The sequence below is a fragment of the Plectropomus leopardus genome, chromosome 21 (assembly GCF_008729295.1).
Source record: "Plectropomus leopardus isolate mb chromosome 21, YSFRI_Pleo_2.0, whole genome shotgun sequence".
In the NCBI taxonomy this organism is placed as follows: Eukaryota; Metazoa; Chordata; class Actinopteri; order Perciformes; family Serranidae; genus Plectropomus; species Plectropomus leopardus.
In genome coordinates, this window is record NC_056483.1 from 5,476,113 (window position 1) to 5,493,677 (window position 17,565).

Here is a 17,565-nt window from a genome sequence, read left to right on the forward strand (position 1 = left end):
CAGATGCCATTCTTCCTGGTTTATACTGTTCACATTACTGTACCTGATGGGATTGTTGACTATGTCAGTGTCTCTGGCACTAACGCTGCCAACCACGGTTCCCACAGCTGCATTTTCAGGGACTTTCCACTCGTACACCGCAGAGAGGAAGACAGGCGGCTCGTCCACGTCCTCCACAACAATCTTGAGCGTCGTCCTGTCGCTGAATTCATCCAGAGTCAGGAAACGAGTGTCCACGTGATCATTGACTGCCTCTGCGGCCATGACAAAACGTCTTTTAGTTTCATAGTCCAAAGGCTGTGAAGGAAAGAAATACCTTTTAAGAGCTTATATCAAACACAGTGGCCATTACAAGCAGCCTTCTTCATCATCATTAAGCAACCTCAAAGAGTAACAACTTTTCAAATATACTTGCCAACTTGTACTTAAGATGGATGATTATTCTTGTGGGAGCAGGACTAAACTCAGACTAGATGTTAAAATTGTTTAGTCAATGTCAATAAGCTACCAGCTGTGAGCACGTACTTAAATAATGCTGCGTTTTTGATAAACATCATGTTGCCAGTAATAAGAAAACAGCATGCAAACTATTACTGCGTTCCCAAAATGATTCAGAGACAAAGTCAATAATGTGTTTATTTCATTATCACGGCATCTAAATTGAAATCTCCTGTGTAATAAAGAAGCCTACTGTGTGTGGGAAAACATACAGTATGAAGGACAAATATAAGAGGAAACTAAGAGTAATGAATCATTCAGCATCATTCAATATTTGATTAACTAATATATTGCTGGCCCTCCCCCAGTGAACATAATTGAAGGCAGGCTGAACAGTTTTTAAAGGTCTGTGGGGGGCTTATTTTTTAAGGTAGCACAAAGGTAGTGGTAAGGCATCCATTTGTACCAACCATGGCGGCATGAAAAGGCTATTTAAATAACGAAAGAAAAGTTTACTGTTATGACATCAAAATATCGTATTATAATATTACATTATCTTGCATTAATGTGAAAAAAGAAAAATCATTAAAGTATATTTTATAAATGCAAAAACAAAAATCTTGTTATAACAAGAATCTGTAATTACTTCATACTGATCTTTTTTCTGGCAGTTCTATGCTTCTGTAAAACAGAATTGCTGTGGTACTTAAAATGTTTACTCTACCGGCATTAGTCTATGCACAAGAGATAATTAAAAATATTAGCTGTAAGACAGAAAAAAAAAACAAATTACAGGGTTTCCCACACATTCATTAATTTGTGGCAGCCCACCATGACCAAAACATCTGCTGCCATGCATGAGTTTTATATTTTAGGAGTGCCATTGTAATATACTGTATAAACTGTTTAGTTATTCATTTCTCCACACTCTCGGAGCACAGAGCACACTCTGGGCACAGACAGAGCAGTGGAAAGCTAGGCGCAGTGTAAGTGAAACTTAACTGTTAATTCTTCTGGGTCGAAAAGTTTACTTTCACTCGCCTCTGCAGCAGCTGATCTGATCAGCTCTGACTGGATCGACAGATCAATTATCCACCCTGGGACTCCTCAAACTGCTGCTGAGGGAGAAAAGAACTCTTTACAGTTTGTTGTGTGGGGTGAGTGGGGCTGCATGCCTCTTGGGAAACTGGAAACAGGCAGAATCAGCTACCCTGCCTCTATCTGAAAATTCTTTGTTTTTATCTTTTAGCCTAGTGTAGTTTATTGTGCATACGGGCCCAGATTTTTGCTCCTATATGTTTGTGACCTGGAAAGGAGTCGCTCTTGCTGCAGCTGCCAGGTGTGAGACTGTGTGATTGTTGTGTCCCTGTGCCAGGCTATTACACTGTTGTGTCTGGTAGGCTTTGATGCTGCTGCCGCTGTGTCTACCAGCTGTCTGTGTCTGCTCATGGTGCCAGGATATGTTGCCTTGCCCTCTATCAGGTGTAATGATCTTTTAAATTTTAAGCTCGTTGGTGTCTGTAATGTTAATTAAATCCTAAACGCCGGAGATTAAAAAAGGAGTTTTTGCAAAAATAATGTTTCAGAACCTAATGGCCTCTGTGCCCTCCCACACTGCAATATCTTGTTACACTAGTGCCATTGAAACATCACATTAAAATATAACTATATGAGGTTCCCACACAGTTGAACCCATGAATTTTCAAAACCTTACTTTTCCATAATATTTCATACCATTTCCATGACTTTATGCATGTAGTTTGAAATACAAAGGCCTATATAGCAACTGCAGGGTGCAGTTAGTGAAGCTCTTTATCCTGTGTGCTATGCTCAGACAGGTAACAGTAAAATATGCACTGATGCTGGCAATCTGTTGGTTGTCTTGGTGCTTTTTTGCTTTAAGGTGGCAAACCAGAGCTGCTTCTCCCATGTTGCCAACTTATAATATTTTGGTGCAGTGTATAAATACAGCGTGGCTTGGGCCTGTTTCTCTCTTGAGACATTAATTTGTCGATTGAAAGCCATATATTATTAAATACATGCCTTCCAGGCATTTGTGAATATGCAAAACGCCTGCTAACTTTATGCACTTGTCAGACATTCCTGCCACCAACTACCTGCATATGCCAATGGGTATCAGTACTTTGTTCTTTTAAATGCTTGTGTGTCGCCTTATATCCTTTTGTGTCCCCTGAAGTGTTGCAGGTCCATGAACACAGCTGAGTGCATGCAGCAGTGGATAATTGATCTGTCGATCCATTCAGATTTGATCAGATCGATGCATGAGAGGAGCAGCTGCTGCAAGAGAATGCAAACTTTTAGACCACAATGAATGGTTAAGTTTCACTTTCACTGCGCCTGACGTTCTGTTGCTCTGTCTGTGCCCAGCATATGCTCTGTTCTCCGAAAAAAGTGGTGCAATGAATAACTGAGCGGTATATACAACAACAGCACTCCGAATGAACGTACGCTGATATTATATTTGGCAAGTCTGAGGAGGAGCACACTGGTACGAAACATCGCTTGTTTTGCAGAATAAAATCATTTAATGGGAGCTTCCCAGTGTGTGGATCTCTATCTCAGTGTGTTGATGTGCATGTCTTATTTTAAATTTTTCCATGCGTTCATATTAGGGCTGGTTCAGGGCGCTCAGCAGCACCTCCACCCAGATGTGTTCTCAGGTACCGACATTTTACACCATTTGTTATACCATAGTCTTAATAACATTGGACATGAATGGGTTTTTACGAACGGATTTTAAACAATGGCCAAAATTATGTGTATTGTCAACTTTTAAAAAAACATCAAATAATTCCAAACCATTTCCTTTTCTAATTGCATAACTTTCCAGGAATTTCATGATCACGGGAGACAAAATTGCAAATCCTAGCATAGCAAACGCATGGCCTCTGATTTGCTTAACTTAAAATTTTTGCCCTTACCCTGAATAATCCCACTCCTCTTGCCTAAACCTAACCCATCCAACCATCGACAGCAATGAGTACCAGCCACTAAGTGAGAGGAGGGTGGGTCAGTCATTCGCAAATTTGCCCTTGGGTACTCACCTTGGTTAGCACAACTACACCCTCCTGCGTCATCGGGTCTGTTTTGATGAGAAAAGTGGAGCTTTCCTCCAAGTCGTCCTCCAGACTGTAGCTCATCCTGGCATTGATGCCAGTGTCTCCATCATGCGCCATGATCCGGCCCACTGTAGTGCCCACGGCTGCATTTTCAGGGACAGCAAAGGTGTATAGGTCTGTAGAAACAAGTATGTTTTAAAAATCTTTAATCTTGACATTGGAACAGGATATCAAAAGGAATTACAGATTCTGGGTGATACCAAGTTGGTACTTTTGCGGCGCCGTAATGATAACTCACGTTAAGCAAAAAACCGCAAATAAAAAAGTTTCTTCACTAAAATGCCGCCCACTGAAATGTAGTTAATAGCTAGTCAAGAGAGGCTGCTAAAGTGATAAGAGGGGAGAACATTGTGGTGGAGGGTCAATTTGTGTGAGTCACAGATAAGTTGTGGCAACCGCACATAATCCCGGCCTAACTCTAATAAGAAGATGAGAAAATGTGATTGTGTCTTTGAGTGACTCTATTTGGATGGCTGCCACAACTGGGAGGAACTCAACAGCAACCAGCTGCTGCTCCTGGAAAAAAAAAATCCCTGCTGATAATAATTACCAATTATGTTACAAAACAGAGGGCACAGTTCAAAGTGAAGTGCGGTCATACAATATTTATAAGGCCTTCTGACTCAACATGGAATCCTTTGGATACAGTAGCACCGGCAATGAATGTGAATGTGACATTAATAGTTAAAGGTATCATCCTTGCTCTCTCATTTCTACAGAATTGATTTCTTCCCAGGGCATTCATTTAGCGAGGTTTATCGCTGAGAAGGGCTAGGTTTGTTTCTAAAGGTCATGACAAATGTCCTTTCATGTGTGAATGATTAAATTCGTCCAGTGGGTGACGCATGTATGCGTGCACGCGCAGATGAACATCCCCATCTCCTTTCCTGTCTCGTTCGCTCTCTCCATCTCATTCTTTGACTGTCTCCTTTTAATTTTGGCTGCCGGCTGAATAACAAGATGCGTACAGCCGAATGCAGTGCTGCCGGCAGCACGAACCACCCACCCGAACGGGAGAAGTGTGATCAAATAAATGCCTCTTAGGTGTAATATTAAACATGTCCTCGCAGTCTGCAACGCTTTGTGCTCCTTCATTGATTTCTGCAGTGTGTGTATGGCCTGGTGTTTGCATCACTGTGACTCATATAAGTGACTCACGGTGCTGGAATGTGGGCCCATTGTCGTTCACATCAGTCAGGCTGACGGTGACGGTGGTGGAGGAAGAGTAACCGCCGCTGAGGCCCAGCATATCCTTCACCTGCACCACCACCAGGAACTGCTCTCTGGCCTCACGGTCCATGTTTGGCCAGGATGTTACGATGATCCCTGCAGGTGGAGGAGACACAGGGAGGAGGTATACAAGAGCTTCAATAAGACGGTGTCAAGTGTTCTGTGGGTGGTTTTCAATGTTTGTTTACAAGTAGCCTTCCAGAGCACTCGCAGTCAAACTGCAGCGCAATTAATGTAAAGTATGCATATTTTATCAATACATAGAAATATCAAGAGGGCTTTAAGATGACTAATGCTTCCTCTGTCTGGCCAAAGTGGAGGCTGGCTGCAATGTTAAACAGAACTTGAATCTTGAATTGACCTGGCAAATTTAAAAGCTATTTTTGGATTAGAAGTCATCATTTCCACCACTTATTCATTTGCACTTGTTTACTTGACTTCAGCTTTTGTGCAGCCATTCACTATTAGCAATATCTAGTCATTCAACTACGGCACTGGGAACACATCTGACTTAGCCACCTGGTCAGGCAACAGTGCCAAAAAATAGCTATTTAGCTATTCAAGGATTTGGCAGGTGTTTTTCTTTATTTTTTTCCCATTAAAGACCAAATTCAAATTCAAATTTTGTCAGGCTGTCTTTCAATGCTTTAATGTCAGTTACTCTTAATTCCATTTATTCCAACATAAAAATGATTGCAAGAGAGATTGCAAATATACAGATACAATTGGTGTCCAGTCACAGTTTTGGGGGGGGGGGGCAGTCCATCCCCTAGCCTGTACATGCTGAAAATGCACAGTTATTAAACTCATATATGAGACATCCAAGCCAACATTTGTATGTGCATGGAGGAACATGTGACTGTGGTGCAACAGTGTGGCTCATTGGTGAGTTTTTTATGGGTTTTTGACAACAATGGAGCTCTGTGACAAAGTGGAATAAGAAATATGAGACTTTGGAAACAGACAATACTTGCCTGTTGGATCAATTTGTTGCTGTTGTTGGTCTTTTCATTGGCTGTGTTGACAGTGAGGAAAATCTAAAATATCTCCAGCCATATCATTACAGGTTAACTGAAGCCTTGAGCAAAGCTACAACTTTTATCAACTGCTGCCCACTCCTCAATAGAAACTACCAGCTGGTTCCCCAAAAGAGTCTGATTTGCCCTTTTACACACTGCATCAATTTGCATTTAAACATTTTTGCGTCAATACTGCCCTCCCCCAACTCCTCACAGTTCAGGTCAACAATGTGTGTGGGAGGCACTGCAGCTGACCTCTGTATCACACAAATAAAAAAGTGTAAATGTACATACTTCGGCATCGGTTGAACCAATTTCCTGTCAGGGGTGTAAAGACTCACATTTTTCCCAGTGGTCCGAAAAAAGTCGTTATATCTGTGAATAGTTGTTTTGAGATAGAAAGTTGCCAGGGGAATTTATACAATTTTCAAAGTGATAAGTATTGTATGACTTGTCAAAAGTGACTAGGACCAGAGGGAGAGAGCCAAAAACAAAACACTCTTCAGTCTTAACAGTGTGATATTGGAAACATCTCTGCCCTGCTGTGTTTTGTAAACCCACTTGTTAGAAAGTTAAATATTATTTCTGCACAGCTAAATCTCTACTGCTTTTCCCTAATAACCCAAACTGTGGAGAGGTTTGTGCGCTCTTCAGGCTTCAAAGCCTCTAACGCACTGATACTCAACTTATGTCCCATGGGCTAAATCTGGCCCCCAACAGGGTGCCAGGTGGCCCGCCAAACATTTTCTAATTCACAATAAAAATAAAGTGATTCACACTGAGAATTGTTTTTGTACCCTTAGTGTGCATAAGTGTGCAAAAATAAGAGAGCTTTTTCATGAAAATAAAAATAGTGCCAGTGGAGGATCTGCTGCATCCCCCAGCAGAGGTCCTATCTAAGCCCCTAATGTCCTAAAATCCTAAAAATGTCCTAAAACTCCTAAAATCTCAGAAGTGTCCCTAAAATCTTAGAAATGTCTTAATTACTAAAACTCCTAAAATCCTCGGAATGTCTCTAAGTCACAAAAATGTCATAAAATCCAGGAAATGTTCCAAAATACTAGAAACATCTAAGATCCTAGAGACGATCTAAAATCCTAGCAACATTCTGAAGTCCAAAAATTTGTCATAAAATCCTTGGAATGTCCTGAAATCCTAGAAATGTCCAAAAATCCTAGAAACGCCCTAAAATTCAGACAACCCTGAAATCCTGGAAACATCCTTAAATCCAAGACATTTCCTAAATATCAGTAATGTTCCTAAAATCTGAGAAAAGTCCTAAAATCCTAGATATTTTCTGAAATCCCAGAAAAGTCCTTAAATCCTACAAATGTCCTAAAATCCTAGAAACATTTATGGGGCTGCTGTGACTGGCCCCTGGCCCCCTGTCATTTTGCAAAAAGCGGCATGTCCCTGATCTAACTGTACCTGTCTTTGGCTCCACAGAGAAGTAGGGCTCCCCCTGCAGGATGGAGTAGATGAGCTTGGCGTTGTTTCCGAACATGGGATCGTCAGCATCTGTGGCTGTCACCTGGGCCACTGTGGTCCCTGTGGGGGGGAGCGGATCACACAGCCGGAGTTAGCTCAGGCAGCAGTTCCAGTCGACAGGGAAATAAAGTGATTATGCCACAGTCCCGCAGGGTCTGTCTGTCTGGCTCAGGGGGAGCAGTGGAAATGGAAGGAGGGAGGGGGGTGAGGTTGAGGTAGGGTTAGAGGAGGGATGTTGACAAAGGGGGCGAGGGTTGTGGAGGAGGCGGCGGGGGAGCAGCATTGGCCTTTCACAACTCGCTAAGGCTGTGCAGGTGTGTGTGACAACCTCTCTAGCCCTATAGCGACATCTCTCTCACCATCCACCTGCTGCTTGTTTTCTCCCCATCGCACTCTCATTCAGTTTCACCTCTCTATCTTTCACACTTACTACCCTTTTCTCCACTGACCATATCCTCTGCTTCATTCTTCTTGTCTATCTCATTCTTTCTTCCCCTCCGCTTTTTCCTTACAGGCAGCATTTCTTATTTCCAGTCGCCCACACTCCAACCTTCCCCTCTCTTTCTCTTTCCGAGTCAAACGCATTATGATTTATTACGAGTGAGATATTACGCTGCAAAAGCAGATTACATAAAAATTGAAATGGTAATGTTTGTGGTATGAAAGGGCAGTGGTTATAATAACATTATTTAAGAACTTTATCCATAAAGGCATCCGAGCTACGATTCAGAATCCAATATTTTTAACTTCCTGAATGGGGACAGATGACAGACTTTCATATAACCTTTCGTTCATTGTCTTCAGTCAAGATTTGAGTTAAGAGAATTCATTTTAAAAGTATATCCTTAGAAATAATAAAGCCAGTAACAACTTTTTATCTGTTCAATAAAAAATGTTTTACTTTTCATGATAAATCTGTTGTTTGTATGAACAATAAAGTGACACACTTGAATCTTGATTAATTCATTTCTAAATCTTACCAAAACCAGACACTGAAAGGTCTATTGGTTTCAGCTACACGTTAACCATAACAACATGAGCCTGATTTTAATCGTCTGGTTTAATTTGCCAAATTGTTGAATTAGCGCTTTATCTTGCTGACGTTTAGACGGTTAATGGCAGAGGTCTGCAACTTTTACTATCAAAAGAGCCAAAAAATGTATCTGAAACTGCAAAGCAAATTTGAGCCTAATTATGAAGGTGAAATTAGCCTATCAGCATTACTAATCGGCCTCAAAGAGCATTCAATAAAATGTTTTGCCACTATGGTGACAGAGCTTATTTTTTGCAGTACTGAGGGAAGTGGGGCAATATTAACTTTGAGGTTGGCCTACAAATAAACATCATCTTACAGCACATTATTAGAGAATATATGAGCCACTTTAGGCCAACAACAATGACAAATGAAAATTAAAATGTTTTAAAAAAAATAAACATTATTCATTTAATCAAATTTTTTTCTGTCAAAGCTACAGAGAGCTAACAGGGGCTAAAGGGAGTCGTAGGTTGCCAAACCTCTAGTATAGAGTGTCGTTATAGTGTGTTAGTGTACTTACACTCATTTATTAGCACTAAAAAATAATTTCAGGATTTATTTTTTCTTCTTGTCATAAACCAAAGAAGTACATTTTTCAATTTTGACCTGACGATAGGCCTCACGTTAGCTGAAAAGTAAGGGGGTCAAGAATGTTCACTCTGAGATAATGACGCTGTCTTGACAAATCAACAGTAACATCTCATCAAAATCAGTAATTTTTGGGTAATCCACTGACCTCACCATAAACTGTTTATATGAAGACTTATACAATACGACGCAGTTCCAATGAAAACTGTTAACAGTCAGTGAAGTCTGTGGATTACCCTGAGTAACAGGGTCACAGATTTTGGAGACAGATGTTGGTGTTGAATTTTTAAATGTTAGCTTTCCTTGTCATGAACAGCACAAATGTAATCTGATCCCCCTCCATTGCACTGAGGTGGAGACACATATCTGAAAACCTGTGCAGATAAAACCAAACTACCTGCGTGGAAACTGTTTTTTGGATTTTAGGTGACTGGACCCTTTAAATTTCATCCTGCCTGCCTGCCCTTTAAACTCTTCCTGTTTTAACTTTTTCCTACTTTCTTTCTTACCAATTGGACACATCTCAGGGATGCTGGACACATACGGTTCGTTCTGGAACTGCGGGACATTGTCATTGATGTCCTGCACTGTGATGATGAACTCGGACTGGGGCTCCTCAGGTTCATTGGACCTCCTGTTGATAGCCTGGGCTTGAAGCACATAGAAGGCCTTTTCCTCTCGGTCCAGCTTCTTCAGTGTCCGGATCTCACCTGAATATTCGTCTATCTCAAACAAATCTCCGGCGCCTTCTCCTGATAATATGTATTTGATGGAAAACTCGCCTCGGTCATAGTCAGATTTGATCTACAAAAAAAGAAGAAGGGCACATGAAAGCTTGAGTTGTTTAAAACAGTTTTTTTCAGAGGTAACCAGAGCAGATGCATTTTCAAAAGGAAGTAGTGTATCAAGGACATGGAGGACATTCAATCTGAAAGCAGTACCTGGCCAATAACACGAGGAGTGGGATCTTCCTCCTGGACAAACAGCTGTTTCCAGATCCAGCCTCTCTTCAGGCGACGGTGCAGATGAGTGGACCCTTGGGCCAATTGTTGGGCTTCCAGACCCTGAGTACCTCTCATATCGCTCAGCACCCCGCCAGGAATCATAGAAAAGACCGTAACCATGGCCAAAACACTCGGCATGCTCATTTTTACTGTCCACCCGTGCATTTCCTCTGCACTTCTCATGGTTAGTGGACGGAAGATGGAGGTTTCACTGGTCCAGTGTTACCAATTCTTCTTTCAAAAGCACAGTTCATGATCCCGGTAATACAGCATCCCATCTCGTTATGATGTGGTTTGTATGCATATTCATGTCCCTGAAATAAAAGTTAACAGTTTAATTAATGGCTGCAGTGAAAAGGATTCCTGCAGTGCCGATTGCACAATAAGGGAAAATGAAATCTGTAGAACTGATCTGTAAAATCCAAAGATCAACTGCTTGATTTTAAAAAGCTGTAAATACATAAGTTAATTATTCTGCATTTTTTTACTCAAAAACTGTGTGTATCCATCTTATATTGGAAGTGGATTCTTTGTATATCAAAAGCAAATCTAACTTGAATGGCTTACGCTCTAAATAAAAAAATAACTGTCTCTCATATGAATGATTATCAACCAGTTGTGCTGGTACATTGGGTATTTCTGAAGTTGCATGGTAGTATTTGTTAAGATTGTGGAGAACTTCAACTAATTGGATAAAATAGACATTATAATTTGATTAATAAAAAAATCTGAGGTTAGCTGTTCAGGTGAATACTACAATTGAGATGCCTGTAAACTACCAAGCAGGAGTGCAGTAAAAGTGTTAGGGTTAAATGATTAAAATTGTTAGCTAAAGGAATAAAGAAAAGTATTGTATAAATGGTAAAATGTAGCTATAAGTAAAGAATAAATGGTCACAGTAGAAAGTTGGTTAAATGGTTGATTTCAAACACATAACAACATTACACTTTGGCAAATATTTGTCAGTCCTCACACTTATTTTATGATGAACTAGCCTATAACTGGTAGGTGTTCATAAATTTGTAAGTGTTATAATGCCCAGCCAGCATGTGACCAATTTTCAATGCTGAAGTTAGCATTGTAGTTAGCATCAGCTGAACACAATGGGTAAATGGTTTAACGCAAGCTATAGATGCATGACTGGATAAATGGTTAAAATTGTTAATTTTAGCTAAGCATAATGGCAAATGGGTCAACATTAGCCAGATAAACCATTGGGTCAATGGGTAAAATATTTAAAGTTAGCTGATTGTAATGTAAAAATGGTCAAAAAAGATAACATAAGCTAAACGTAATGGATTGCATTAGCTAGATAAATGATAAATGGTTGAAATTTATATAAAAATGGATATATGGTTGAAATAATTATTGTTCACTGAAAGTAATGGGTGAGTAGCTTGATGTTTAGCTAGATAAACTGATAGATGAATGGTTTAAATAGTTAATATTGGCTAAATTTAACTGATAAATGCTTCAAGAGTTAACAGCAAACATAATATGTAAATGTCTGTGTAGGTTCTCAGTCATTATACGTAAATGTTTGCGGCTCCAGCAACTACAAATACTGGAAATACGAACTTTACCAGGCTTCCTAAAGACTGACACTTAAATCATTTGAAAACATTATTGTACGGTAACATCCCCTTTTATATAATTAATAGTGTTGAATAAAACCCAGCTTAAATTCAATCCAGTATGATGGGTGATGTAGAGAGAGGGGTACTTGAGGTCAGCTGGCAGGGCTGTGGGGGTTTGATGGGAACCACTGTTGTATATGAGCTCGATGAGTTATGTCAAATCCAATGCACTGCAACAACTCAGATTTATAACAAATTTAAGCAAGAAAGGCAGAGCCATAATTGCATTTTACAAGTGAAAGAAAAACCCTTTGTCCATGCCCTCCTCTTTTTCTTTCTTTTTTTTTTTTGTCTTGCATCCTGCAGTCTTGCACAAGCGTCTGAAAACAGCCCTCTGTTTTGAATTCAGACAAGGCCCTGTATTGTGTTTCACGAGGGGGGGAGCAGGGCCTAAACATCATTCCTTAAGCATGACACTGCACTCTGCAGCTGACTAATGAAGACTTCTAATTAGATCAATGTCTCCCCAGACATAGAAAACAGAGACACACATGCCTCTGACAAACTATGAGTCGAATCGATGCGCCAATTATAATGTGCATCAGGGTCAAGAGTGTGAGGACAATGAAAGTCAGACAAGACAGCAAATTAGTCAGGGCAACACAAATGCAATATCTTGCTCTGACAACCCCTCCAAAGTTAACCGAGTTTAACTTCTACAGATTCATCAGTTCCCTGCATACAGTGCAAAATCTGACAAGTTGATCTTACTTAAAATAATATTAAAAACTGATTGCCTTGAAAAAGTGAAGTCTATATAATTTATGTTCATTTCATATAGAATTGTTAAGTTCACTCAAAATTAAGGTGTAATTACTTTAAATGGTTAGGAACTTTAGTAAACCAACTTAGTCTGACTTAACTAGATCATCACTTCACTTCATCAGTTAGAAAATCTGTTTTGTTAACATGTTGAAGAAACTACAAATATGATTTAACTGTTTTTTTCACAAATATATAGCACAGTAAACATGGTTACTGAACTTGCTAAAACTTAGAAAGATTGATTTAATTAAACGTGTCATTTTAAAGTTCATTTTCACAATATTAAGTAAATATAGCTAAATTTTAAAATAATTTAACAATTAGATATAAAGTAAACATACATTAAGACGGATAGTTATATTTATTTAAATTTTTCAAGGCAACTAGTTTCCTTTTTTTTAAGTACAATCAACCTGTCAGATTTGACAGTGTATGTACAGATGTATTTTTCATGTTCTTTCTGTTAAGAACAATAACCATTCCCTGTCAGCATGTCACTGTCAAAGGGACCAAAATATCACAGCTTTGTCATCTTATGTTACAAAGGTTGACCACTGCTGTCAACCTCCTCTTTTCTCTTGGTAAATTAGCAGTTTCTCCTGTGAAATTAGTTGAATTAGTTTTTTTTTTTTTTTTTGCCTCCGCAGCGTAGGTGTTTGTCTTGGGAAAAAAGGGATGTTCTTTCACTTTCTTTTCTATCATGTTATACTTCTGTCTCAAAGTTGTTTGCTTTGAAAAGCCGCACAAATTATTGTCTAGATATGAACCCCTGAACCTGACTTTACTGCTCTCCAGTCAAGCAGCAAGCCATACATCAGCACTCAGCGGGATCAGATGTTATTAAGGGCTACAAGTCACAACAGCCATAATTCTAAACCATTTTAATAGAGTTTTTTGACACTGTAATATCACCACATAACATATAGAGTCCCACTATGTGGACACTTTAATCCAAAGTGCTGCACAAGAACACAAGTGCATGCATTTTTAGCATGGGTGGCCCCGGTGGAAATTTAGAATATAGAATATACTGCAGGACGTTGTTTCAGCGGTTAGAGCAGTTGCAGTATTAATGCTTTAACAGCTCATAATGTTCATGTTTAATCTTGTAAAAGTAAATTAGCTGTCAAGACCCATTTGTAATGAGCTGGTAAAATCAATTACTGATGCAGACTTTCATATCTGAAATTCAATTTCGATACAGGCCATGAATGAGAGTATGTGTTTGTCCTTATGTATGTCTTTACGGGCGCGTATTCATATCTTAGAGCATTGTGGAGTGACAGCCCAATTAGTAGCCAGTGAATCGTGAGCCGTTATGGCCTTTCATAGGGCTGCCAAGCATGCGCCCGAACTGAACGCCTTGAGCCAAAAAGCTAGACAACAGCCCCTCAATGATGTTACTCTCAGCAACATGCCAAGGAGTCTGCTTAAAAATCCTTCCCAGGGGTATCAGCCTTTACTGATGTGGCTGAAATAGTGCACAGGTCAACAGCTGTTTAGGTGCCAATTTAACAAGATGGTCTTTTCCAGGAATATGTGACGAAATTCTGGGAAAATAATGGGTATGCCAAAAAAAAAAAACCTCTCCCAGCTCCAGGTCTGTAAATAGCAAAGGTGTTAGGGAGCAAGTAAAACATATGTCCATGTGTGACAGCTGTCTTAATAATACTTGATAATAATTGTGACCCTGCCACTGATTTTCAAAGAATTACATAAATCTATATTTTCCTTTAATAATGTATTCCATCCATTTACAGATGTATTTGTTCAGAGAAAAGTCAAGAGAGACCAAAAATATCTTGAAACACCATTAAACTCTATGGTCAATTTTCTCCTTTCAAAAGAAATTCTCATTTCTACATGACATGCCGAACATGCAGAGTGCCCTGTGGTTGACAGCCATTCATTACCTCTAATAGGCCTTCCTCCCATTTCCAGCAGACCTCCTGTAGCCTGTATGTACAGTACGCTCCTCTGCCACATGACAGAATGACAATGAGCTGCAGTCTCACAATGTTAAGCACCAGATGCGCTGAGACCGTCACATTATTTTCCTATATGGGGATGTGTTCCCGCTAATAAAACGTCGCTCTGTTGTAGAAACGGTTCCAAGATGCTGTTAAAGATGTTTAAACATGGCGATAAAGGAAAGGAAGCTCCTACTTGACATTGTGGATGACACATCAATATCAATTTGCGCCGCCAACGCTAACTAAGTAATGCTATCCTTGTGTGAGCGCATACTTTTTTATGCATTATGGAAAAAATGTGAAAATGTGAAAAGCCGAAAATCTAAATATAGACTCCATTTTGCAATCTTGGAGACAAACCCATCTGTTAAGCCTTGCCTCTTTAAGACCACCCTTCCAAGACAATATGTCCCTAATTGGTCATTTGGGAGCCTATCATGGGACCTGTTGTTTACAGTTCAGCTCCGTGAAACAATAACACTGACATGTAGTTTATATTTCCTAAATCAGGGCCTCAAATGAGTCCAGAGACCGAGCTCGAACAACTGGGGGAATGTCAAGCCATCATGTGCTCGCTGGTAAGTAATTTGTTTGATTTTATTAGGTGCACAAGTGGAAATCATCACTGCTTAGCAAAGTGTCACGGATTTCCTCTGACATTCATCAGCGATAGGACTTCATCCTATTATTTCTTTCTTTTTCATTAAAAACAGTTAACTGATGCTAAAATAAAAAGTGGTGAATTTTAACTACAGGCAGTTATCTTGAAAGACTTAATTATGGTGATAAAAACATAAGTTTGTGACAAAAGTAGATCAAGTTTTAAGGAATGTTAGGCATGGAAAAAATTCAGAGAGCAGAAAATCTTTACTTATTTTAAAGGAGCAGTGTGTGAGATTTAGGGGGATTTAGCTGCATGTAGCAGCAAGGACTGCAGATTCTAACAAGCTGAAACTGAACCAGCTCCCAATTACAATTTCCAGCAGCCCATTCTCATTCCAAACTCGTCAAAATAAATCCGCTCTGTCAGTGCTTTCGGCGTTGAAGTGCCAAAAGCCACCTTAAGCGTCCTCCTGGAATGTTGCTGAACGTCGTCAGATGACAACTCGCCACACAGGACCAGTGTTGTTGTTGTTATACGCTGGCGGACAGTGAGAAGGCACCAGGCACATCCACATACAACCAGCGTTGTCACTTGAGAACATGGCCGGACAGAACTGTTCGTGCGCGCATGCAACGCGGAGGTACGGCAGGTAAAGACGTTACGCATGAACAAAAGAACGCTTATAGGGCAGGTGGGAGTGGAGGTGGATGGGTCCCACAAACAAGAGTTTGCTTCCTGTGTGGATGTGAGGCTAAATGTAACAATCTGTGACCTTGCTGCCTAATCCTAGCCATTGTGACAGTCTGCGTTGGTTGCCCTGGGCTCATGTACTGTAAACATAACGACGTCATCCTACTATGTGCATTTGTTGAGACCACGGTAGTGGTATCCACATCTGCTGTTGACGTTCTGGGATGCTGATGTCATCAAAGACACGTGGTAGGATTATGCTGCAGGTGGTTATGTTTAGGCAACAAAAGCATGTCACCCAATGCCAGAACGTCAACAAAAGCACATGCTGACACGGATGATTAGGATTAGGAAAAAGGGCACATAGTTAGATACAGAATAAAAACATCACATTGAGACAGGAAGCGAACACCGGGGTGTGAAAGTCCAGGGTTTGTTGGGTCCACCCACCTCCCCTATATGCCTTATAGGAACCTTGGTGCTCCTTATTTTACATTGTTACCAGCAGCGTTTCAACCTGACGCCGTCCAGCAGTGTATCATGAGGATGCGACAGGTTTTGTCTGGCTGCATCATTAACTGACGCAGAGTCCACATATCATGTTGCCGCGGTTTCCATCCAGCTGTCCGGCAGCGCATGATAACATCGCAAACAGTTCTGTCAGGCTGTATTCTAAGCTGACACTGTCCTGCGGCGTATCATGCGGACACAAAAGGTGGCTTTTGGCATCGGGATCTTTCACCAAAAGACCTGCAAAAGCAGCTTTATTTTATGACTAGAACGACACAGGCTAAAGTGGTCATTGAAAAAGGGTAATGGTAGTCTTGTAGACGCTCCCGCGTCATTCAGCCAATATATCCCCCTCAATCTCTAACCTTTAAAGGCAGGCCTGAACTCTTATGTACAGGTTGCTGTATTCACTATAAGGGCTTTTGCCTGGAAACATACTGCAATGACAACATCATGTAGGCAGTTCCTGCACATTTAATTGTTCATCCAAGGTTTTCTCATTGTACAGGATGTTCTGCATTATCAAATGGGGTATTTGTACATTGCTGTTTACTGCCCTTGAATAAGTGGATAAAAAAAGGTTATTAAACTGGAAACATGCCTGAAATTTCACCCGTAAAGAAAGGTCGTAGAAACTATATAATTATTTATTTACACCAAATGTTGAATAATCTCTGAATCAAATGTTTTCACACCGTTTCCAAAGGTGGAATGCACCGAAGGCTCGTGTTTTGTTGCCACATACTATAGGCCAGTACAAAGAGGTCACTTACTCAATAAGGGATAAAAATATTACAGTTAAATTATCAATACAGAGGCCTCATGAAAAAATCACGCTGAAACACTTAATTAAATCCCCTTTGGAGGTATTTCTGAAACAATTTAAAATGTCATTGTCAGTTATTTCAGAAGGTGCAGCTGTGTCAAAAAAATATGCAAGGAATTTACGGATTTCTTGCAGTGACAAAGACAAAGAACTCTTTCAGTTATTAAAGATACCAGCTTTCCTGCGGCTGCTTTTATGTTGAAAGCCATTTTGTATTCCTATATACATCTTTATCTGAATAATAAATAAAATTTGCATCAAACTGTCTTCTGACAAAACATGAACTCTTACAGGATGTATAGCGTCGACCGCCACACCCACCTGTTTGTGTCGATGCTGCCGTTCCCCAAAGCCACTTGTCACCAACCGCCATCAAGAGAAATCATCACACGGGTGTAAAGAAACACAATCTGCTTAACTAAATGCCCTGGTACTGGAAAGCAATTCAGTCACCACAATAGCAGAAGCACGTCTCACAATGCGTAATCCCCTGCTCTGACGACCCTCCTTTTCTTGTTCTCCTCTGCCTGTTTCTGCCCCTCTCAAACTTCCCGGGGAAGAACAAACACAGGCGCTATTGTCTGGGACACTGCAGAACACACAGGGCCTTCATCGCC

General features: G+C 40.3%; 1 protein-coding gene across 2 annotated transcripts in view; it reads right to left on the reverse strand.

Annotated features, from left to right (window-relative positions):
* The window catches only part of cdh19 (cadherin 19, type 2), a 28,602-nt gene extending 11,189 nt beyond the window's left edge, over positions 1-17,413 (reverse strand). For both annotated transcript variants that reach the window (XM_042510330.1, XM_042510331.1), the window contains exons 1-7: positions 17,270-17,413; positions 9,881-10,257; positions 9,449-9,743; positions 7,256-7,375; positions 4,737-4,904; positions 3,504-3,694; positions 44-297 (exon numbers count right to left, since the gene is read on the reverse strand). In XM_042510330.1, coding sequence (XP_042366264.1) covers positions 44-297; positions 3,504-3,694; positions 4,737-4,904; positions 7,256-7,375; positions 9,449-9,743; positions 9,881-10,126 — 1,274 coding nt within the window. In that variant the 5' untranslated portion in view covers positions 10,127-10,257; positions 17,270-17,413. The remainder of the gene's footprint in view (positions 1-43; positions 298-3,503; positions 3,695-4,736; positions 4,905-7,255; positions 7,376-9,448; positions 9,744-9,880; positions 10,258-17,269) is intronic.
* Positions 17,414-17,565: the final 152 nt, after the last annotated feature.